The sequence below is a fragment of the Hydra viridissima genome, unplaced genomic scaffold, assembly GCF_058129835.1.
Source record: "Hydra viridissima isolate aposymbiotic clone 2 unplaced genomic scaffold, HvirCarnegie_v1 scaffold_8, whole genome shotgun sequence".
Classification (NCBI taxonomy): domain Eukaryota; kingdom Metazoa; phylum Cnidaria; class Hydrozoa; order Anthoathecata; family Hydridae; genus Hydra; species Hydra viridissima.
In genome coordinates, this window is record NW_028324307.1 from 2,464,690 (window position 1) to 2,488,148 (window position 23,459).

The 23,459-nt window shown below is 29.4% G+C and overlaps 2 protein-coding genes across 22 annotated transcripts; one reads left to right on the forward strand and one right to left on the reverse strand.

Annotated features, from left to right (window-relative positions):
* Nucleotides 1-602: 602 nt before the first annotated feature.
* Nucleotides 603-3,019, forward strand: LOC149884500 (neurochondrin-like). Its single transcript, XM_090094727.1, has 2 exons — nucleotides 603-1,832; nucleotides 2,068-3,019. The coding sequence occupies exons 1-2, from the start codon at nucleotides 641-643 to the stop codon at nucleotides 2,682-2,684; spliced, it is 1,809 nt and encodes a 602-aa protein (XP_089950853.1). The 5' UTR covers nucleotides 603-640; the 3' UTR covers nucleotides 2,685-3,019.
* Nucleotides 2,894-22,888, reverse strand: LOC149884501 (melanopsin-A-like). Of its 21 annotated transcripts, none has more exons than XM_090094741.1 (6): nucleotides 7,149-8,111; nucleotides 6,350-7,003; nucleotides 6,088-6,202; nucleotides 4,954-5,039; nucleotides 4,324-4,763; nucleotides 2,894-4,079 (listed from the first exon to the last, which is right to left on the reverse strand). In XM_090094741.1, exon 6 carries the CDS (start codon nucleotides 4,070-4,072, stop codon nucleotides 2,978-2,980), a length of 1,095 nt encoding a protein of 364 aa, XP_089950867.1. In that variant the 5' UTR covers nucleotides 4,073-4,079; nucleotides 4,324-4,763; nucleotides 4,954-5,039; nucleotides 6,088-6,202; nucleotides 6,350-7,003; nucleotides 7,149-8,111; the 3' UTR covers nucleotides 2,894-2,977. The 21 variants fall into 21 exon arrangements, 20 of the variants coding, with proteins under 20 accessions (XP_089950867.1, XP_089950866.1, XP_089950863.1 ...); XM_090094740.1 differs by having other exon boundaries at nucleotides 4,659-4,763; nucleotides 7,149-8,110; XR_016454682.1 differs by lacking the exon at nucleotides 6,088-6,202 and having other exon boundaries at nucleotides 4,659-4,763; nucleotides 6,478-7,003; nucleotides 7,149-9,996.
* Nucleotides 22,889-23,459: the final 571 nt, after the last annotated feature.

Genomic DNA, 23,459 nt, shown 5'->3' on the forward strand with positions numbered 1-23,459 from the left:
TTTTTTTTATAAGATGAATACTAAGTAATATTTTCCCTTTGATTTATATTTATTAAGACTTTGGTTTTGTGTTTATGAAAAACAACGAATAAAATACAAACTACCATCTCAGTCTTTAAAAGTAAATTTACAATAATTTACATATTTAGACATACAAAGCTATGTAATTTATACACAAATTTTCAAGTCCAACATTTTATGCCTTCAATAATTTAATATCAACCCTTGAAACTTTTGCGCAATAGTGTCATTCGATTCGATTCTGTAAAACTCGCACAGCGAGTTTTTCTTTAGTATCTTTGAAATGAAATACTTGATCTTTTTTTTATGTATATTTAAATGCATGAAGTAAAAAATCTTTCGCTGTTTTAAACAAATAAGCAAATTTCTTTTCGATTTGAAAAGACTGGTATAGAAGTTTGTACTTAACTAGGTATTCGTTACGGAAAAAAGAAGCGATGACTCTATCCCCTTATTTCACGATATATTCATGGTATATTTCTTTAGATATTTGCTTCCCCGTTCGTCTTCATTACTCGAGTTACGTAATCCGAATTTCTTTCTCAGGATTTTTGTTTAATTTAGATTTTAATTTCTCTATTTTTTTCTATTTTTTTATTTTTTAGATAAATAAAAAGAAATGGAAACCTTAAACAAATGTTTGCAATCTTTGCGCAGTGCAACTTGCGACAGTGAAAAGCTTGCGATACTTCATGTTATAGCTAAAGTTGCTCCATCTCAGAACTTGCAGCCTTCTTTCGTAAATAGTCTATTTGAGGCAATTTCTGCAGATTTTATTTTACGGCTTTTTAAAAGTAACCAAAGTCCGGAATCAGAAAGGTACATTTCAATTGCTTTACGCATTTGCTCGATTTTATTCCAAACGAATTCCTCGTCAATTAAATCAAATACTCATCTTCTATCCGCCATTTTTGATATTATTGGTCAGCTGAAAAGCGAAATGCTATCCGAAGCTTTTGAGTTGCTTCTTTTAATAGCAAGTGTTTTTGAAGGTTACGAGTCACTCGTTAAAACAAAATGTTTCATGCATTTAGGAGACTTTATTAAAAATGATAAAGAAAGCGGTAAAGTAATTTCTATACTCGCAAAGGTTCTTGAGGCTTCTGATCATTTTCCAGAAGATGCTGATGATTTAATATGTGATCTAGCTAAGTCGTTTGCTTTCGCTCAAGATTTAAATAAATTCTACTACTTACACGTCCTAAGTGAACTTGTTCGATCCGCAAGTCATTTTACACTTGACTATCGAAAGAAATCCGTTCATTTTTTTGGCGATGTGGTAAAAGGCTGTAGAGAAATTTTGCAATCACGAGTAAAGCAGGAGTTCAAGCAGACCGTTATCGGTTTGCTATCGGACTTAACGAAAATATTTGGTGGCCAGTTTTTGTTTGACCTGCGAATTATTAGCGATGAAAAGTTTATTGCTCTAGTACTGACAGTGACGGCTTTAGAACTCAGTTTCACTAACAACCAGCCATTGAAATTGGAAAATGAATTTATTACGTCGGCTTGTGAACTTACTCACAATATGCTCTTGGCTATATTTAGCGATTGCTTTGAAAGCAGCCATCTTGCATCTGATAGCGAATTCATATCAAGTCTATTGCATTGTTTAAACAATGTTATGTCGGGTGTTTTCTTTTATCTTAAACAAATCAAAAATAATGAAATTGACGTTGCGCATTGTTCTAGTATGGTTGCAGCGTCTTCGCTTATTTGCATCTGGGCAACTGAGGACACTGAAAATCTACGCGATGATTTGGTTGAGACGCAACCAACTATACTTGAACTTGTTAAAATATATTTCAAAAGTTAGTGAATTTTTTTTTAATATATACACACTTTTTTTATATATATAGATATATATGTTAAATTGTTGCTAAATTTTAATAAAAATGACCATGTTCGTAAATATCTGTAAATAGGAAATTTACAGATATTTACGAAAGTCCATACAAGAAAATAAATTAAAACTACCAGACAAGTTTTTTTTTTATGGTCTTATGGGTTGTATTTTTGGTACTGACACTTTTTGTTCGCTTTTAGACTTTTCAATGAAAAACAATTCTACGCATGGTGGGAAGCTGATGGATTTATTCGTAGTGTATGCTTCGCAAAACATCCAAGATCCGCGACTGAAACTTTTCCAACCGAAATACTTTTCTTTCATCGTTGAATATTTTGAGCACTTGCTTTATACGAATAATTTAAATTTTCAATCCATTGAATTTACTCTTCATCTGTTGAACATATACACCTTAGTTTACCCAGAACACTCAGCAGTGCATAAAGACTTTCCTCGTTTGTTACTCTTACTCTTAGACAAAGAAGAATTTATAGTTTCAAGCGAATTGCCATATTATTCAAAAGTGGAAGCAGCTTCGATTGCTGTTTTCGCGTTGGTTTTAAAAGACGAAAAGAGTAAGTTGTCGGAAAGAATTTATGAACTAGCGATAAAAATTTTATGCTTAAGCGATGCAAACGTCAACGATATTTGGATAATATTACTTCAGCGTTTACTTGAACTTTATCCGAAATGCTCGATATTGAAGAGAGTTCTACCTAATTCCCGAAATTTATTGGTCGAAAAGTTAAAAGATGTTTCTGATGCTCAAGATGTGTTAGTCAGCCTTAAAAGTTTATGGCCTGGAAACCAACCATAAAATCCCTTATAAAAAAGAGAAACAGGTCACACTCACTAAAAAACTTTCTTTTAGGTAGCTCATTCCTAATAACCCCGAAAAAATATTTTTCCTTGGGTGTTGTGGTAGGAATTAACATTACCCTTACTCTATTGTTTTTACCACAAACATTCGTAAACTTTAAAAGTTTTTTTTTTTTAATTTATTTTCCACCAAAAATATTTTAGAAATTTGATAAATAAGAGATATCTTTATAATAAATTATATTAGTAGTTACAAAGAAGGAAAATGTCAGCTAAGAAATATAACAAGAACTACACTAGCGACGTTTTCTTATGATGAAATGTTTCTCTAGAGCTCTTTCTGTATTTTCTGGAATTATTTTCGCTTCGGCGAGATCCCTCTTTAAACGAGTAGATTGATTCACAATCCAAAGTGAACTCGGTCAGATTGCTTTTTGTGGATGAAGACTTTGAAGTTCTTCTGTTTAAAAAACCCACTTTAGTTTGAATGACCGTCATGATCACCTGGCTATAATCTTGCTTCAGATAGATACACAATACTGGGTTAACTAGACTGTTCAAAATTAATGAATATGTACTAAGCATCTCCATGAAAGGTGGGATGCAATCTGTTTTATCTATGATGTCGCATAAATTCATGTAAAGAATCGGCATGTACGCAGCTACAAAAAAAAATAGAAGTAAGCCGAACAAATGGATAACCCGAACTTCTTTTCGTGCGAGTTCAATTTTTTTCGTGAAAGACTTCTTCTCTATCGAGAGCCTTTTTCTTCTAATCGTTTTTCGTGCACTTATTACGATAAACAAATACAAAATTGTCATTATTAACACGAGTATTAGCATAAAAGCCCACGAAATTGTCAAGTAGGTATCAGTATATTTTTTTCTTTTTATTGACGATTTGAATTCCCAAAACATTGGTATGAGCGTCAAGAAAAGCGGCGCTATCCAAACGATTATCAACAATCTTATGGTTCTTCGTTTGTCCACTGCTCGATGATGGAAAAACGGCATCGACAATGCTAAGTACCGATCAGCTGATAGGGCAAGGAGATTAATCAGGGATATAAAAAGTATGTAGTAGACGAGATAATTAAGAAATATTCTTTTGTCTAGATACATTTCTATTAGATAAATCGGTATAAAGAGGATTCCTATTAGAAAATCTATCATGGCTTGACTGCATATTAAAACGTTTGCTGGACGTCGTCGTAATTTTTTGTCGTAAGCAAATGCTCCGACGACGAGCAAGTTTAAAAATATTATAACTATAGCACAAATGGGCAACATAATAAGATCTCTTGTTTCAACTTTAGAGGCAGCTGTTTCTTGTGTTGCTAATGCAATCATACTCTGCGTTGAACTAACAGCTGTTGAGGATGCCATTATAATTCTAAAAATATTTTTAATAAATAATTAATTGCGCGCTTCTTCGCGCGTGTGAAATACTTTTTTACTGTAACGTGACTTTTAAAAAAGTAAACCATAAACTATAAAGAAATTAGGGGCTACAAATCAGAAAGAGATTTTCCCAGAATTAGAAAGTTTTTTGGTAAAAAGCTGCTAAGTTAAACATTTACCAGTTGTTCCCTATATTTGAATACTGTTTTACGAAAATATTGCATACTGTATTTTACCGTTTTAATTTCTTTATCCAAGGAGTATCATCATGTTTTGAAATATGACTATTAGCAAAGCACACTCAACTTTTAACTAAAGTCGCAGCAGTTACTTATTAAAATAGCTAGGTTCACTTATTAAAGTAGCTTGGTTTAATGTTTTTAAGTATTATCTAAAATTTACACAATTTGCATTTACCTATATTGAAAATAATAACGAGCCACGAACGTTTAAAACATAAAAAAAAAAAAAAACCTTTTAATTTGAATTTCAAAAACAAAAAAAATTCACTTTTTAATCAGAATATTATTTGTAATTTAAACAGAAAAAAAGATACGCTTTCACGCAGTACCTCAGATTTCAAAATTTCTTCATTTAACTTTAAAATCAAGAAACTTTTAAGACAGCTCTCTTTTCACTTTTGCAGGCATTTCATTTGAAAACGCATCAATGTTTTCTTTATTATAAAAATAAAATAAAGTCTTTATGTAAATTATTCATGTAGTTTAACACATCTCCAGAATCATAATAGCTATTTAATCGAGTATCTTTATCAATCGCCTCTCGATGAAATTAAAAAGAATCAAAAAACGGGCTAAAAGAACAAAGTACACCTAGCTGGTATTTTGTATTAATAAATCTCTTACGAAATCATGAGAAATTTTCACTCAACGCAACAATCCAGTCGTTAAGATCAGGCTTTTTCTTGTGCTTAAGTGTTGTGTAGCGGGGGCTAAAAGTTAAATAATATGTTAAGTATTTTATGAAGCTATTATTATCATTTTTACTATTATTATCATTTTACCATCTTTACAGGGGCTCGTAAGCTTTACGTGGTGAGTAAAATAATTAGGACTATAATCCTTACTCGTCCCTTCTCCTAAAATGCCAGTTTGAGGAGAGGGGGGCGACAGCAATCATTTGTACCGAAGATAAGAACTCTTTTAAAACGTTTCTCCATCAGGAAATGGAAGCAAACAATAGCTTACCTATTAAATAAATTATTTGACAGATGGGTTTCGGGTTGCCGAACAATTATTTAAAATGACGCTATAAATTTGAAGACGCCATCGAATGAGTTATTCTCAAAATTTTACAAAATGCCATTCCTTGTGTTTTTGTTATTATTTAAAGAATAACAGCACACTTTGAGCTAGTGTTGTTGATCTAAAAACACATGTTGTAAAGCTCGCTTAACTCTTTGCTTTAAGAAAAATGAATCGTATGGGTTCATTTCAAAGGTAAAATGAGCTTTTTACAATGAGCGAATCAAATCTTTCGCTTTTCATCACGTGCTTGCCTTATAACTTAATTCATTTGATTTTAATTAACGCGAGAGAAATAAACTTAAACAATTTTGTACCCAGGGTAATAGGTGAACCCAGGGTAATAGGTGTAGAAGGCTGATCGCTGATCGTTGTCTTATCACCTTACAAATTTACTCTCAACTTAAATTAGCAACCTTAGTCCTTAATTACACTAAAACGAATTCTGCCATCAAGACACTGAAAAGTCATTAACGGTAGAAGCAAAATTAATTTTTTCGCATATTTTTGACGATGCTACTGATGTAGTGATTTTGACATTGTGTAATGATTAACAGATTGTGAGCCTTCATTATTTGTCTCAAATAAACAAGAGAATTTTTTTTTTTTTTACAGTTAGGGTTTTTTTTAAGGGTATCTTCACTGAGTCAACTAATGGCTCCATTTTCCTTTTTTTTTTTAAGAAAAACCAAAAGAAAGTTACCATAGAGTAAGGAAGAGAGGAGAAAGCTTTACCTTGATCTTCTCATGAACCTTCTCGTGAAATTAATGACACTTAAGTCTTTTTCAATTAAAGAAGCAGAAAACTGTCAGAAGTTTTTTCCAATTCGCTTGAATACTTTAAATTTCGCTTCCGAAAAGTAAAAAAATTTGATTTCGCTCACAAGAGGTAACAGAAAATTTATAACCATAAAAAAGCACCTTCCTTTTTTTGCTCATCCTTACATAATTTAAAACGAAACAAAATCTTATAAATTTTTAAAAACATAAAACTTACCAGTCGGTAAGATTGATTTATTAGCCGATTGATTGTCTGAAAGGTTTATTCAAAACTTAGCAAGTCTTACAAATAGCAATTTTCTACCCGATATCGATATAATTGGGAACCGTTTTACGATTGCTCACCTTCCTGTACGAAAACTCGCCCGGAACTCATTTATATCACACCTTTCTACGTCAATTTTCAAGTAAACATCATACTCCCGAGAGATAAGAGTTTCGTGTTTCGAAATTCTTTCATGTTCCGCCTGCATGAATTAATAATGCTATGTATTTGATTGTAGAGGCTTTTTCCAATGATCTCTTGTTTCGCCTGGTAAATACTTGCGATTAAAATTAACTGTTAATACACTAATGTACAATTTAGAAGAAAGTTAGTTCAAAAAGAAGTTATAATTACTATCGTAGCATGTTTTTTTCGCCATTATTAAAATTAGAGAAGAAAAAATCAATAATATTGTTAATAAAAAATCTTGGTTTCACAACATCTGTCTTGAACATTTTCAAACCTGCCATTCATCTGCCGTTGCTTCACATTGCTACATCTTTAGCTTTTGAGTGGCTGTCAACTTGATAACAATTGCCTTACAGGAGATACCAAAAAAAGGTTTTGCATGACTTTTGCAGACTTGGTAGACTTCTTTGAAATTACCTTATCAAAGACAAAGAATCTTATGAGTCATAGCTTTTTCTTTTTCCGATAAAAATCATTTAGACTTTTTAGTTAGTGCAATCATCCCAACATAGAAAAAGATTTTTTTTTTTCAAGAAACGAAAGCAAATAAGAAGATACAAACCGAGTATAAAGATCTTAGGTTAAGTTATAGTTAAAAATGTTCTGCTCAATTTTCTGTGAATCCTCAGCCATGGCACCACATGGCGTTTAAGTAAGCTGATATACACATCAGAGGAGTCACGATAGTTTTTAAATGTGTAAAGCAATATAAAAAAATGTTCTGCTCAATTTTTTCACAATTTGAAGCTGATGGTTAACTTATCTTCGTCGATTCTGTACGAATAATTAATGAAGCGCGAACAATTAGCAATCTATTTAGTAAAACACTAAGGGGCATGATCTAATCAAAACCATAGTTATGTGTACAAATGGCTTTGGGTATTTTATGAGGAGCGAGCTCAAGTAAACACCATCTTAAACCTTTAACTCACTCTCGCAATACACCAAGTGGCAAATGTACAAATGTACAAAGTGTACAAATGGCTTTTGGGTATTTTATGAGGAGCGAGCTCAAGTAAACACCATCTTAAACCTTTAACTCACTCTCGCAATACACCAAGTGGGTAACTTGTTTCCTAGTCGTCGGAACCTAACATTGTTTCAATATGCAATATATTTGATTATAATGTAACAAAATGATGTAAGTGCGATTATTTCTTTAAATTCAAAGCAACAACAGTAATTAACACTCACAACGCAATTTCTAGCGATCCGCCTGTTAAAGTATCCGATACGGATTATTAGTTTTTTTTATTAAAGTAATGCTTGAGAAAAAGCACCGCAACTTGAAGAGACACAGATGTTAGAATATATTATAAATATATAATATAAAAGTTTCAAATTCGCAATTCAAGTTAAAAAAATACGTCACGAAGTTAGCGGCTCACAAATGTAGCTTTGATTATCTAATAAAAACTTCAAACTAAAAACGTTTTGTTCAAACAACATTTTTTTGGGCTAAATATGAAAATTTAACTAAGAAGTTTTTATTTTCCAAGTTTAAATTTACAACCCCTCCCCCACCCCCACTCCACCCCCACTCTTCGTTTTGTTTAATATTTTTTATAAATCAAACCATGAATTTTTCTGGTTTGTTAAACACTAAAAGATGAAGGAGATGGTAACCTGGAGTTGTGAGTCAAGTTTTATCTCTCGAATTCCTCAGTTATTTTTTCGTAATTTTATTTGGCTCCACGTCCCCTCCCAAAATCTGTTATGAAAATAATTTTAAAAAAAGAAACTATTTGCGATTGAGGTTATTTGTGTTTTTCTTATTTCAGCATATTCCCTAAACATTCCTTTGTTAGAATTAAAACTTCCTCATATCTGTTTTAAAAGAAGTCTGGATGTTTGTGGTATAAAACTGGTGATACACTTAGCACATTCCACAGGTTTGAGGCTTTTAATCACTGCAAATGTTTGCTTTAGCGGAACAAAGTGATTTTTTGTGTGAATAAAATAGCTAAAGCTGGTTCTATAAGTTTTTTTTAAACAACCTGATTTTTTTTATTGACTATGGCAAAAAAATGACAATTATTTTGACAGGCTTAGTACAGGAAAAAAAATTGTTCCGGTTATTTTTCTCTTTGTGTACAATCAAAAACATGTTAAAAATGAGCAAAAAGTAGTTTTATTGCCTGATGTAATCCTATTTATAGCAATAGAAGGAAAACGTGAAGAGTTGGTTTGCTCCACCCAGAAATCAGATTTCCACAGATAATGAAGGAAGTTGGAACATCTCTGACCACAATTTACGGAGTAAAAAATATTTTAAAAGAACAAGGACATGTCAATGTAACTCAGATCACATTTCCCAGACTTAAGCCTTTCAGACTTGAACCTTTCAAAAAAAATTCCATCATATATTGAAGAAAAAAATGCCAATTTTGTTCTCGAAAAATATTCCACGGTTAATCCAGCCACCAACAGCCGAAATGACATTTTTGTAACCCAATAAAATGCCAAGAAAGTTCCTAATGACATTGAATCCGTCCTAAAGTCTAAGCATCTTGCACTGGTTATGGTTTTCAAACTATATTTAAAAGAAAAGATGTAATCTGCTTTTTTAAGACAAGCTGGAGGATGGGCACTAAAAAGTAGCTGAGCTATGTTTTGAATTCTCTTGTCCTTCCTTGAATTTTCTACCACTATACCTGACCTACTAGAAATTCTCATGGTTCAAGATAGCGATCCCTATCACATGGTAATTTCTGTGCAAACCTGGCTGTCTTAGACCATGATTTTTTGGCTTGAGCCCATCTGGACACCCTTATATAATTTTAACTAATTTAAACCACCTCACTTTCCCAGTGTGAGCTTAAATTGAGGTCAGGGCCTGTGATTGTCAGCATTCTAACATTGAAGCTCTCAAGACTGCCATCATTAAGTAAGGACTAAGATGCATATGCCTAGAGTGTGACTCAAAGTTCCGACCCAGGCTGGATGCTGTAATTGTAGCTGATGGTGGCTTCATTATTTAAATTTTATAAAACTCTTTTATCTTTAGTTTTATTCTTAAAATTATTCATTTAACAATTGTTATTGCAATGCAATCAGTACAAAGTAATTATATTCTTTATTTGGTGTATTACAAGGTTGGTACAAATATCGTGTTGAGACACGTCATTAACTAATTTTGCTTAGAAAAACGTGAGTAAACTTTTAAATGACAATTCAAATGAAGTATTCAAACGCAGGGTTCCTTTTTTTTTTTCGAAATTTTCCTACTTAATTCAGCGCAAATAGGATCCCTAAAAATACATAATTTGCATTTCGTAGTATGGAATAAAAGTTAAACTGATTTAATATACCTATATATTATTATTTATTTCATAATTTTTCTTAAATAAATAACACGAAAAAAATTGTTTGATATTTTAAAGAAATGCTTTTTTTTTTTTAATTTCTAACTTTTTTATATTTCGTATTTTCTGTTGATGACAAACTCAAAAATATCCAACAACTCACCCGCGTGTATGAATTTTCCGCACTCTCCTCTGGTGACCCTCTTCTAGTGCAACCACTTTTCGTAATCTTGTTTAAAAAAATTTTTGTTCGCTAAAACAATAAATTATTTACAAATTTGTTAAAACCCAAAAGAAACAAGTTTTCCACTTCATATTATTTCAAGTGTTTGGATTCCATTTTTACTTTCGAACTAACAAGTAAACCCAAACCAATTACAAATTAGTCTGAACCTTGTCGAAGTGTCGAATGACCTTGTTTTTTTGAAACGCTGGAAAGTTTCAAAAAAACATTTAAAAAAACTTGAACCTGCGAGTCAAATATAAAGTTAAGCTTCGATAAACACTATAGAAATAAATAGAGCTCCGGCTAATCCTAGTCTTGCTAAATCTACCCATTTTTAAAACGACCTTTTAAAACCCATACCAAACATTCAAAATGACAATATTTACATTTAAGTTTGCGACTTTTTCATCAATATGACTCAAAACGTTAAAGGAGTTTGTTTATCAAACTGAAATCATTTTTATTTACAACGAAAGCGTCACTAAAATTTTGCGAAACGACAAAACTAAACACCGCCGTTTGGTCTTTCCTTCAATAACAAATACAAGCTTCTATATGACTCTTTTGAAATCGAACTGATAACAAATACAAGCTTCTATATAACTCTTTTGAAATCGAACTGATAATAATTTATACGTTTAAACAAAGTTATCAAATTCCATTAAAAAGCTTGCGATAGAACAATCGTTAGCATCACATACCATCTTTAATTTTGCTTCAACCGTGGAAATAATGTCTAATAATGGTTCTTTAATCAAATCCATTACATATAAAATTCTCAGTGCCAAGCAAGTTTACATTTCATCTCAATTTATATTCCATATAAATTTATATTGCATGAAAATTTAATCTGCATACAAATTTATTTTGCATTTAAATTTATTTTTCAGGTAAATTTATTTTGCATATAAGTTTATTTTACATGAAAAATTTGTCTAATCAATAAATTTTACTTTTTAAAAACTCATAAAAATTTATATTTTGATAAACTTCGCATTTTCTTAAAAAATTTTGATAAAATGATTTGTTGTTACTTGTCACGAACGGAAAACCCAAATTTTTTAAACAAAATCTTTATAAGAGCTTTTTCTGACTGTGTTACATTAAATCTTAAAATACATTTTACAAATTTGAAATACAAGTAATAGTATAGAGAGTAGTGCAGAAATTTTTATATGGCAGACAGTCTCATAAAAAGTTTAAATGTTGACAAAAAAAAGTTACTGTTCACACTTAGTTACCGTTCTAAATAATAGTTTTTCTTTTTTTCTATTTCTTCTTTTTATCGCCAATTCTTCCTTATCACTGAATTGATTTGTTTGTAAAACAATAATTACCTTGATGTTTTTTTTTTTTTTCAAAAAAGATTACCCAGTTTACGATAGAAAATTTATTAGAATTAAAACACTGCTATTTTATTTACCTTAGAGAATAAGATTTCAAGCTTAAATGTAACTGCATAATGCGCAACTGTTAATTCTTTATTCGCATCTTGTTGACTTTTTTGCTGGCGATAGAGATTTAAGAATACACAGGAAATAACTTGATGTGAGTTTGAAATATTTTCTTAAAGGTTCTAAAAAAAAAGAATCAATTGATTACAAAAAAAACTTTTTGGTCCAAGGATCTATTAAACATTTGTTACGGACTATGAAATAATTTTTATATGACAATTTTAGATTAATGCGATAAAAACTGTTTACAAGCTCATGTCGAGTTTAAAGAAAAAGATACTATGAATACGTTTTTTTATTGTTAAAGACGTTAATGAAAATATGCAAAAAATGTTTGCAGTTAGCAATAAACTCTAAGATTGAAATTTTTCCTTTTGAGCCTTCCTTTGAATCTTTTGAGCCTCGTTTTGAAGCTTTTGAGGCTCCTATTGAAGCTAAAGTTGAAAGATACAGAGAATACTACTTAGTGTAATAAAAATGGGCTCATTTGCATTAATTAACGCTTTAATTTAACTAGATAAGTTACAAGTAAATAACAAGTAACTAAACAAATGAGAAAAAAGATGTTTCTTGAAAAATACATCATCAATATTTACAGAGTCATCCACAAGTCTTGTGAATATAAGCGTAAAATATTGACTCTTGTTTAATTGCTAAAGGACCGCATTGTTTGGCAAAGTAAAATTTGCCCTTATTCAGTTGTCAAGAAGATTGAGATGGGGATTGGGAGCTTGACGAAAGAGAATATTTTTTAACAAAAACCTTATATTTACTTTGAACAATATTAACATTTTAATAAACTTCTTGATTAAGAGGTCTGTTATTATTCATTATCAACGGAAATGTTATTTTATAACTCAAGTAATGAAACAATATTTAGTTTTAAGGTATTGATAAAAACATGTATTTTTGGTGTTGATTGATAAAAAAAGATGCCATCTGTCTTTCTTAAAACAAGCTGAAGGATGGGTACTAAAAAGTAACTGAACCATGTTTTGAATTCTCTTGTCCTTCCTTCATTTTCCTACCACTACATCTGAACTACAAGAAGTTTTCATGGTTCAAGATAGCAATTTCTATCACATGGTAATGTCTGTGCAAACCTGGGTGTCTAAGACCATGATTTTTTGGCTTGAGCCCATCTGGACACCCTTATATAAATTTCACTAATATAAACCACCTCAATTTCTCAGTGTCAGCTAAGATTAAGGCCAGGGCCTGTGATTGTCAGCATTCTAACATTGAAGCTCTCAAGACTGTACTCAAAGTTCCGACCCAGGCTGGATGCTGTAATTGTAGCTGATAGTGGCTACATTGTTTAAATATTGTAAAACTCTTTTATCTTTAGTTTTATTCTTAAAAGTATTTCATTTAAAAGTTTTTATTGCAATGCAATCGATACAAAGTAATTATATTCTTTATTTGGTGTATTTCAAGGTTGGTACAAAGATCGTGTAGAGACACATCATTAACTAATTTCACTTAGAAAAACGTGAGTAAAGTTTGTAAATGACAACGCAGATGAAGTGTACAAATGCAGAGTTAATTTTTAGTTTTTATCTAAAAAGTAATTAATATCTTATAACAATTTTTCTCACCTCAACTTGTGTTTTGTTAGTAAGTTGTTGATAGAGGCCTGTATTTTTGGTGTTGAGTAATAGTTGAAGGTTACTTTATAGTATAAAATGGTGTGAAACCCGGTGTAAAATATGACAAATATACTTTTTTTTACTGACGTATTTAGCTTCTAAAAAAATTACAATACGTGACTAAGAAAGTTCAAAGTAAATTTTTTTTAAATCAATTTTAACTTTCAAAAATAACACATCACACAACTTACAACCGCTCTCGAGTCAGCGTTGCACGAGCAAATCATTTCGTCCTTGTATCAGTGCTAAACAATTTTCCCCCATTTTTTTTACGTCATTATAGCATTATCATTCTTGAAATCAACTTTGTATTATTAATTAGCTTCATAAAAGAACCAGGCGTTCCAAACATTTTTAAAAAGATTTTTTAACATGCAAAATTTAACATGAGCGTTATAATTTGGTTAGAAGACTAAAATTTTGAGTTCACTTATCAAGTAACTGACTCAAATAGCATTTTGAACTTGAGTTAAGAACTTGGTGAAGCTGAAGATGTCCGTTACGAAGTACTTAAAACAGGTTCCCAGAGAAGTTGTACACAATTTTCTGGAATTTTTTGGTCTTTTTATTATTTGTTTGTCTTACAATGAACAAAAGTTCTTGTTGCAGTTAAAGGTTTATAAAGTTTACATAAAGGTCCCCTCTTTTTATTATCATATTAAATTACATCAAAGATCATATTAAATTACATTAAAGATCTTGATACAGTTTATGTAAACATTAACAATTGTTTAAAAAACAAAAAAGGCTGCAAAATGTTGGGTATTTTTTTAATTATGATTGGCTTGCTTCACTCTTTCCCCTCTTCCTTCCCTTTCCATAACTTAGGCAGTCTTTTAAGCTGTTTATAAAATAATTGAACTTTTTTTTTTTTATATAATTTTTGCTTATTTTGATTTTAAATAATGAGTGTTAGCTAATAAAGTAAAAAAAAATATTTTTGAAATAGAAAAAAAATCTTTGTTCTATTTATAAGTTTTGAATCTTGAAAGTTATCAACGTTATGTAGCTGTATACATGTTCGCATACGTGCATAGGGAGTGTTCTGGAAATTTCCTGGGAAAATGAAAAATTTATAATTTAGCTATCCCAAACGGTAGTGTACCATTTCAGATATCTCGCTATCCCAAGTGGTAGTGTACGGGATCCTGAGGATTTTCTCGTCAAATTTTTTAAATTTCAAGATTTTTTTTCGCAAAATAAAAAAATTACCTTTTCAGTTTTTCTCCAATTTTTTTTGACAAGTTTTATAGAAAAAACTTGATTTTAAAATGCCTTCAAATATTTAAACTTATTTAGTTTGGAGTCATTTTGATCTCCAAAGAAAATGTTAAAGTACAATTTACACGTTGTCCAAAACTATTGTTGTGCAAAGGCGGTCCTTCAGTTGGATTCAAAAAAACATTTTGAAAAAGTTCATAACACTATTTTAAAATGTATGTGAAGACCAAATAAAAACATGTGTTCAATCAAACTTTCATTTCAATAGAGGGTTTATTAATCTTGGAAAGAATGAAAGGATCGCATAAATGACTGTCTCGAACTAGTGACTAAAAAATTTTTTGATGTAAAACTGTCCACTGATATTTACTTTCCCGGAATATAAAAAAAGTCTGAGAAATCAAACCCCTTACACCAGTAACGTATTTAAATCAAAAATTATTTAACTACAAATCAAAAGTATCATAAAATTACAATTTAAGTTGGTGAAGTAGTAGTTTTAAAAAGTAATATATTTTTTTGATATATCATTTTCAGTTACAAACTTTAAACTAGCTGTGTGTTTATATATATATATATATATATATATATATATATATATATATATATATATATATATATATATATATATATATATATATATATATATATATATATATATATATATATATATATATATATAAAATAGAAAGTATTTGAAGTTTTTTTAATTTTTATAATTATAACATTTTTTTTTAAACTAAGTCTTTTAAAACCTTTTTTTTAAGCTGCTGACCTTTTAAAAGCGGGAATTAGGCTTTACAGTATAATACATCGTCGCAGATTTCCCCCTCACCAACATTATTCTCCAAAGACAAAATTAAATAATGTTTTTGTCATTTGCCTAAAAAAGTTATCACCTTCCCTATTCTTCTCTTTTAGACTTATCTTGTTGTGCTAGAAATCTTGGAAGTTTGGATTCATCATAGAATCATCTAAAAGATTCATCATAAATAGAATCAACTAAAAACTTCGAGGATTTAGAAAACTCAATGCTGCCAATATCAATATTGGTGAACTTATCAATATTGGTGAACTTATCAATATTGGTGAACTTATCAATATTGGTGAACTTATCAATATTGGTGAACTTATCAATATTGGTGAACTTATCAATATTGGTGAACTTATCAATATTGGTGAACTTATCAATATTGGTGAACTTATCAATATTGGTGAACTTATCAATATTGGTGAACTTATCAATATTGGTGAACTTATCAATATTGGTGAACTTATCAATATTGGTGAACTTATCAATATTGGTGAACTTATCAATATTGGTGAACTTATCAATATTGGTGAACTTATCAATATTGGTGAACTTATCAATATTGGTGAACTTATCAATATTGGTGAACTTATCAATATTGGTGAACTTATCAATATTGGTGAACTTATCAATATTGGTGAACTTATCAATATTGGTGAACTTATCAATATTGGTGAACTTATCAATATTGGTGAACTTATCAATATTGGTGAACTTATCAATATTGGTGAACTTATCAATATTGGTGAACTTATCAATATTGGTGAACTTATCAATATTGGTGAACTTATCAATATTGGTGAACTTATCAATATTGGTGAACTTATCAATATTGGTGAACTTATCAATATTGGTGAACTTGTAATGCTGAAATACATTACAAATCCTCAGACTAGGTAGTTTTAAAATATGGGTTTGTCATATCTGTCATCTGGATTTTTCTCAAACTAGTTTACACATATATGCTACATTAGATAACATACTTTTACAAAAGTTCTGTTTTATTTAGAATTTGGATGTTTCTTCGTAAATTTTTGCATCTTTAAAATCACTTTAGTTTTTTCCAACCTACAACAGCTGTAGAGATAACGAGTGTGTTTCACCTGATAGAAAACGAAAATACTATATAATTACATGAAACACTACAACTAACATTTATTAAGATTGAACTTGAATTAAACGTTTTCAATCTACTACACAAATTTACACATAACTACAACCTATTTAGGCGGAAGAAATAACAGTAGAGAGTAAAAAATGCAGTTTGGTGACATTCTGTGGCTAAAATCCATTTTGTTTGTCATTTTCTTTTCAAGTCCAACTGATGCAAACACGCATCTTAACTGTGCCGAAAAAAACCTAATAGCTTAAACTTCGGTAAGTTAAAAGAAAAATTGATCTGATTTTTTAAAGTGTTTCACAGAAGTGAAAAATGGTTTGATCCAAATTTTATAAGGGGTAAAAAGAGAAAAATTTTATAAGGAGTAAAAAGAGAAAAATTTTATAAGGAGTAAAAACAGAAAAATTTTATAAGGAGTAAAAACAGAAAAATTTTATCTACAAGTTCTCAATCAACATTATTCACACCTCGCACATCTAGCTACAAGTCATTTTGGTCAGACTGTATCCTTCGGAGAATTCGATTTACAAAGTCTTGCAACACAAAAGATAAAAACTTATTAAGTAAATCCTCCACGCAGTTCAAAAAGAAAATCTAATGAAGTTAATATTTTTCAGGAAACTCTAAACATGGCTGTTATTTTACACGTTTTCTAATTCATATGGGAGGATGTTGGAAGTCATTGTGAAGCAGTACTGCCTTCAAACTCCTTGAAGAGCAGTTAAACCAGTTCCTTGAAACAGCTCCAAAATATCTGAACAGAAGTGGAGTGATTTCTCTGCTTTAAGGAACATAGGATGTTTGTCATGCTTAAAAATTCTTACACTTGACTTAAACATAAATTTAGAAAAAAGCTCATGTGTGCTTAAAAAGACTTTTAATTATGTTTTTATCAAATAACTTAAAAACTAGTTCATTAGTTCGTTAGTATTTTAGTATTTCTTAAATTTTATACTTAAATTTAAATGTTTGCTTCAATGTATTCATTACCCCAATTGACGTCATTTATCGCTACCCCCGTAAGAGCCATGTCAATTTGCATAAAAATTTTGGTTGGAGAAACTTAAATCAGTTCAATCTCTTTGTTTGACGTAAGGTTTTTCTAATTTTTTATTTATTTTAAAGCCATTTGTTGTTAAAATAAATATTTGCAACAATTTAAAAATTATATACAACGACATGATCAATAAATAAGAATAAGTTTACTCAAAAAGTTGCTTTGCGTAAGCGATTTGATTGCTGTGACTTTAGAGATTTCTTTTATTCTACATTTTCTATGCCAAATCTGCAATAACTTTAGTCACTTTAAAATTTAAATTGCATTCTTCAATAGTTATAGAAATCAGTTACAGTCATCGTATAAAATGATGAAAATACATAGTTTTCTGGTGTTTTCCTCCCAGATGTTCTCATCTTCTCGAGAGTTTACGGATTTTTTAAGCAAAGTTTTCACAGTTAAAAACGTTCAGATATTTGAATCTTCTCAAACCAATCTGCTCTCACTCATTCGAATATTCTTTGGAATTCTCTTAAGGGTAAGTCTGCAGCACAAACTTAAAATTAATACTGATAACCCTTTTTTGAACTAAATCATAAATTAGTTAATTTATGATTTAGTTAGTAATATAATCATATTACTAACTTCAAAAACTAAAAAATCAATCGCATAATTATGGCATTACATCTTGATAATAGTTTCACGGCATAAACTGCTGTCTATTAAATGCAATTCTTCCTTTTCTTTTTTTTCTTCTTTTTCTTTTTGTTGCTCTTCTTTTGTTGTTTTTGTTGCTGGTGTTGTTTTTGTTGCTGTTGTTGCTGTTGCTTTAGCTGTTATTGTTGCTGTTGTTGTTAATGTTGTTGTTGTTGTTGTTGTTGTTGTTGTTGTTGTTGTTGTTATTCTTCTTCTTCTTCTTCTTTTTCTTCTATTAAGTTAATTTTGAAGCATAAAACCTTGAAAGTTAGCACAGTTTTTAAATTACTTTCATACTTTGTTTCATTCTCTCAGATGTCCTGAGTTTTCTATAACTTTTTTTATAACAAAAAGCAATGACATGATAATTTTAATTTTTTTTCCAAATATCTCTGAATATTAGCAATAAAACAACTTTTTTTTATATTTCATTATCAGTGATTATAAATGTCCACAAAAATGCAAAAACTCATATATGGATTAATTTATATTGTAAATTTAGAGCGCTTATAAACACTAAAATGTTTTTCAACTACGGCATTCTATGAAAATTCATGACCATTTGGGCGCCTCAAAACTTTTTTCCTATTTTATTTATTTATAACGTGTTTAGGAAGGTCATTATGCGCATTTTTTTACGGTTAGAAATAAGTATTAAGAAAAGAGAGAAATCTCTATATTTGAGGACCCTAATACGCACGTGCTTTTTTGGAGGTTTCAGATATGACGTTTATCCGTAAGATTATCCGATCCGGAGTTAAGCAAAATAACAAATGTTGGTGTGTAAAACTTATTCCAACAGTTAAACCTAGGTTTAAAAAGAACAACGGAAACTATGTGAGCCTTAGAGAAAAAATAAATCGTGAATGGATTTTAATTTCAATTAAGCAATTGGGCAAAAGGAGAGTGAGTGATAGGAAACTAAAAAACTATGAAAACAACGAAACCATGGAAACTTGCAGAAAAGGTTAAACAAGAAAAACTTCCTTGGCCAAACAAATTATCCTGATGTAGTGAACAGAGTTTCATATAAATCCCAAACAGCTAATAGTAATCAGATAATCTCATGAGTCATATTAAAAGAAGTTCTCTCATTGAAGACAATTATCTAATTAAAGTATATATGAGCCTAATCTTCATACCCCTCCCCCCTCTCCTCATCGATTATTGGGATTTATCTGAAAAATAGTGTAAAATATTTGTCAACAGTTCTCTGATGAACTAAATTCTTACCCAAATCTCCATAAATATGAAAAAAGCAGAATTTTTATATGATATAAACATAATATTAATCGAGATTAAAGCGATATGGTGTCTTCAGAGTATCCTAGATCTTTCTTTAAAAGTCAAGTAGCTTAAAAAGATGCAAAAGAAAGTTATTTTTTGAGATTGTTAACGCAGAATTACAATAACACAGAAGCACAAAAACGTAGTTACAAATGGTGATTTTAGTTATAAACTTTAAATTAGATTGAAAACTGTTTTTCTTTTCTTTTGTTTTTTTTTTAACTGTTTCATATTTATAACTGTTTCATATATATACGCATATACCCTTACTTATTACTACAATGTGTAATACGATGAAAAAGCGAAAGAAGGCCTGGTGTTTTGCAAGCAGTTCCACATTGTATTATGGTTTTTACATGATACAATATAATGATACATGATATATAAAAATGATTTATGGTATATAAAGAATGTATAATATAAAAACATGTATGTAATACAGAAAAATGTGTCAAACATATAATACATTGAAATAAATATCCTTTGGATTAAGGAAATAAAATTTTAGATCGTTTAAGATTCTTGACTGCCCGTATGCATGCGCGCTATAATAGATTTTAGTGTGCACAACAGTGATTTTTAACACAAGGCATGAATTCCGAAAGCCCAAAAAAATTTTTTTGATTTATAGCATGTTTCTACTTGATTATAATTACGCAATTTTGACAACATTTTCTTTCATCAATATATTTGGTGAGCAGAAGGCCAGTTTTTTTTAGTTTTATCAAAGCAAAAGTAGTCTATTTGGTTTAATCTATTCCTTTTACTAATTTTTAAATATTTTACTAAAATAAGAAAGTAAAAAAAAAAAAAACTTCGAAAAAATCATCATCCGGCCTTTTTTTAATTTTATTTTTACAACAAAATGAGAGCCTTTAGAAATTTTGGAAATTTTCTAAAAGATAAAAATCCAACAAATTGTGAACAAACCCAACACTTCATTTTTTATTTATCATTTGTAAATAAGAAAATGAAAATTGTCTAAATCTTATCAATACTTTTCTTTTTTTTTTTCAGAAATTAAATTTATGGATATAAAAATATGGATACAATTAAGTTTATGGGTATAAGAATATGGATACGATTTCGGCTGAATGTAGAAGTTTGGTATCAAAGTTTGTTCTTTTCTTAGTAGGTGTTTTAGATTCGCTTGGGTTATCTTAAGTTATGTAAAATCTATAGAATGCAGTAACTAAAATTTCAAGCAAATCGGATTAAAGAACAAGTATGTGGATCTAAGTAAGTCAGATCAAAGTTGAAAACTTAAAAAAAAATTAACAATATCGTAATTATCAAGTTAAGTTACCATAGTTACCACCGTTTTTTAAAAAATCTAATGGCGTCGTAAAAATCTACAGCTTTAAAGTTTTTGTAGTTAAAAAAAGTAAACAGAACCTTAAACGTTTTCTGTTCAGATATTTACTCAATATATTTGTTATTATTGTTATTACTATCATCATCATCATCATCATCATCATCATCATCATCATCATCATCATCATCATCATCATCATCATCATCATCATCATCATCATCATCATCATCATCATCATCATCATCATCATCATCATCATCATCATCATCATCATCATCATCATCATCATCATCATCATCATCATCATCATCATCATCATCATCATCATCATCATCATCATCATCATCATCATCATCATCATCATCATCATCATCATTATTATTATTATTATTATTATTATTATTATTATTATTATTATTATTATTATTATTATTGTTATTATTATTATTATTGTTATTATTTATACTATTATAGTTATTATTATTATTATTATTATTACTATTACTATTATTGTTACTATTATTATTATTATTATTATTATTATTATTATTATTATTATTATTATTATTATTATTATTATTATTATTATTATTATTATTATTATTATTATTATTATTATTATTATTATTATTATTATTATTATTATTATTATTATTATTATTATTATTATTATTATTATTATTATTATTATTACTACTACTATTATCATTACTATTATTATTACTAATTATATTCATTTTAAACCTTTAACTGATGAGAGTTTCTTTGTAAACCACGCAAAGCTGAAATTGCGAGTTGCTTATATTCAACTTGCAAAAGCATTTAGCCTTGCAAAAAGCGTGCACTTAAAAACAGACTTAATTTTTAGAGGAAACGCTCTGCCTCATACAGTCTAGGGGAATCCGAAGCAAATACGTAATGGCTCATCTGAAAATGAAAATTCCATAATGTACATCATCTGCTGTTGCGTTTTGTTGCAATTGCTAATGTCAATATATAAAACAAAATTTTGAAATTATACAACTTCGCCTTCGTATTTCGCTCCCAGATCAACTTTATATTTATTGATAAAGCGCATTTTAACTCGCAAGCGACTCAAATAACCTACAGTTTTTCGCTATTTTCAGCTTCTGATGTAATGCATTGCTTAGGAGATGGCACAACTTGGTCTATTTTGAGAAGATAAAATCTTTATATACTAAAATCTTCTGAGCTAACAAACTCAGCATGTAAAATATCGAGAAAGTTTTCCTTACGGCAGACATTCAACTCTTGAGCGTTTGGTGATGTATATCCGTGATGTAACAATACATTGTGGATGCAGCACGTCATTGCTGACATATAAAAAATTGCTACATCTGTGATGAAAAAATTTTTTCCATCTCAATAATGCAACGCCACAAAATATTTCAGTTATTGACAAGCTCTAAACATTTTAAAGCAACCAAGAGGCTGCTTCTAGGAAAAACTGTAGTGAAACAACAAATTCTTCTCAGAATTATTAACAGTATTACTGATTTACTTTACTTACATCAAAAAAAAAAAAATGCGCTGAGAATTTATTATTCAAAAATAAAAGTAAAATTTTATAATTGTTGTTTTGTATCCTTAGTGAAAAATATAATAAATTACTTTAATTTGGAAAATAATTATATACTTTAACATTATGTAATAGTTAATATATAAATATAATTATATATAATAAATTATAAACTAAATATATAACAAACACACAATAAATAAACATATTTACTTACTGTTCATCCTTCTTTTCAGTTAAAATACTAAAAAATATCTCTTCAAATTCTTTTACAATAATTAATAACTAAATAATGATAACACAATTAAATCCACTCACAAAATCTTCTTTCAACATCTCTGGGAATATTGCATAAAATATCTTCCATATAACGAGAACCACTCCCAACGTAAAAAAAACTCCAACTTACTTAAATCTTTCTCAATCCTCCAAAAATAAACTCTCAAAAAATTTCTCCGCTCTTTTTTTTCTATGTGACGGCAGATGTTCCTTAATTCGGGTGTTCTTCCCCATTAGACAAAGATTTCTATTATACATGTTCATTTTGTATTTTGACTTCAATATCCGAATGATGGTTCTCTAAACATGGTTTTGGCTGTTACGTATTGGTTTATTTAAACGTTTGTGTCTGTTGTCTTTACTCGTTAGTGGAGTTCTTAAATAAGCTACAAAATTGTCGCGAGTTATAAAACTGAACTATTGTCATCTTATTGTTGTAAATATAATTCCTTTTATAATTTCAATTCAAAAATCGAATTTTAACTTTAATTGTATGATTATTTTATCTTTCTTGAAGTTGTGTCCTCATCAGATATAAACATTTCAAAAATCTAAATTAAAAAGATTTGATTTGTTTATCTGCAAGATTATAAGATGGGATAATAAAAAATACTATTATTTTATCTGAGAATCTATTCTAGATGTCCGCTTCAGTATTGTGTAGTAACGCTTGACTGGACGAAATTCCGTTGAGAAAAGGATCGTGGCAACTTTTAGGAATTAATATTCAATCGAGAGATTAATCGAGACATCAAACGAGACATCACACGAGACACCAATTGAGACATCAAACGAGACATCAATTGACAATTTGCTACTTAAAGGCTAAAAACATTTTTTAAAAATTTCATAAATAGTATTTTCAAAGTTAATAGTGAAGTAATTGTAAATGATTAAAAATTTCAGTTTCCAAATCAGAAATTTAAAATTTAACCCATGATAATTTGCTTAACGATTTACGGAAGTGAGTTCA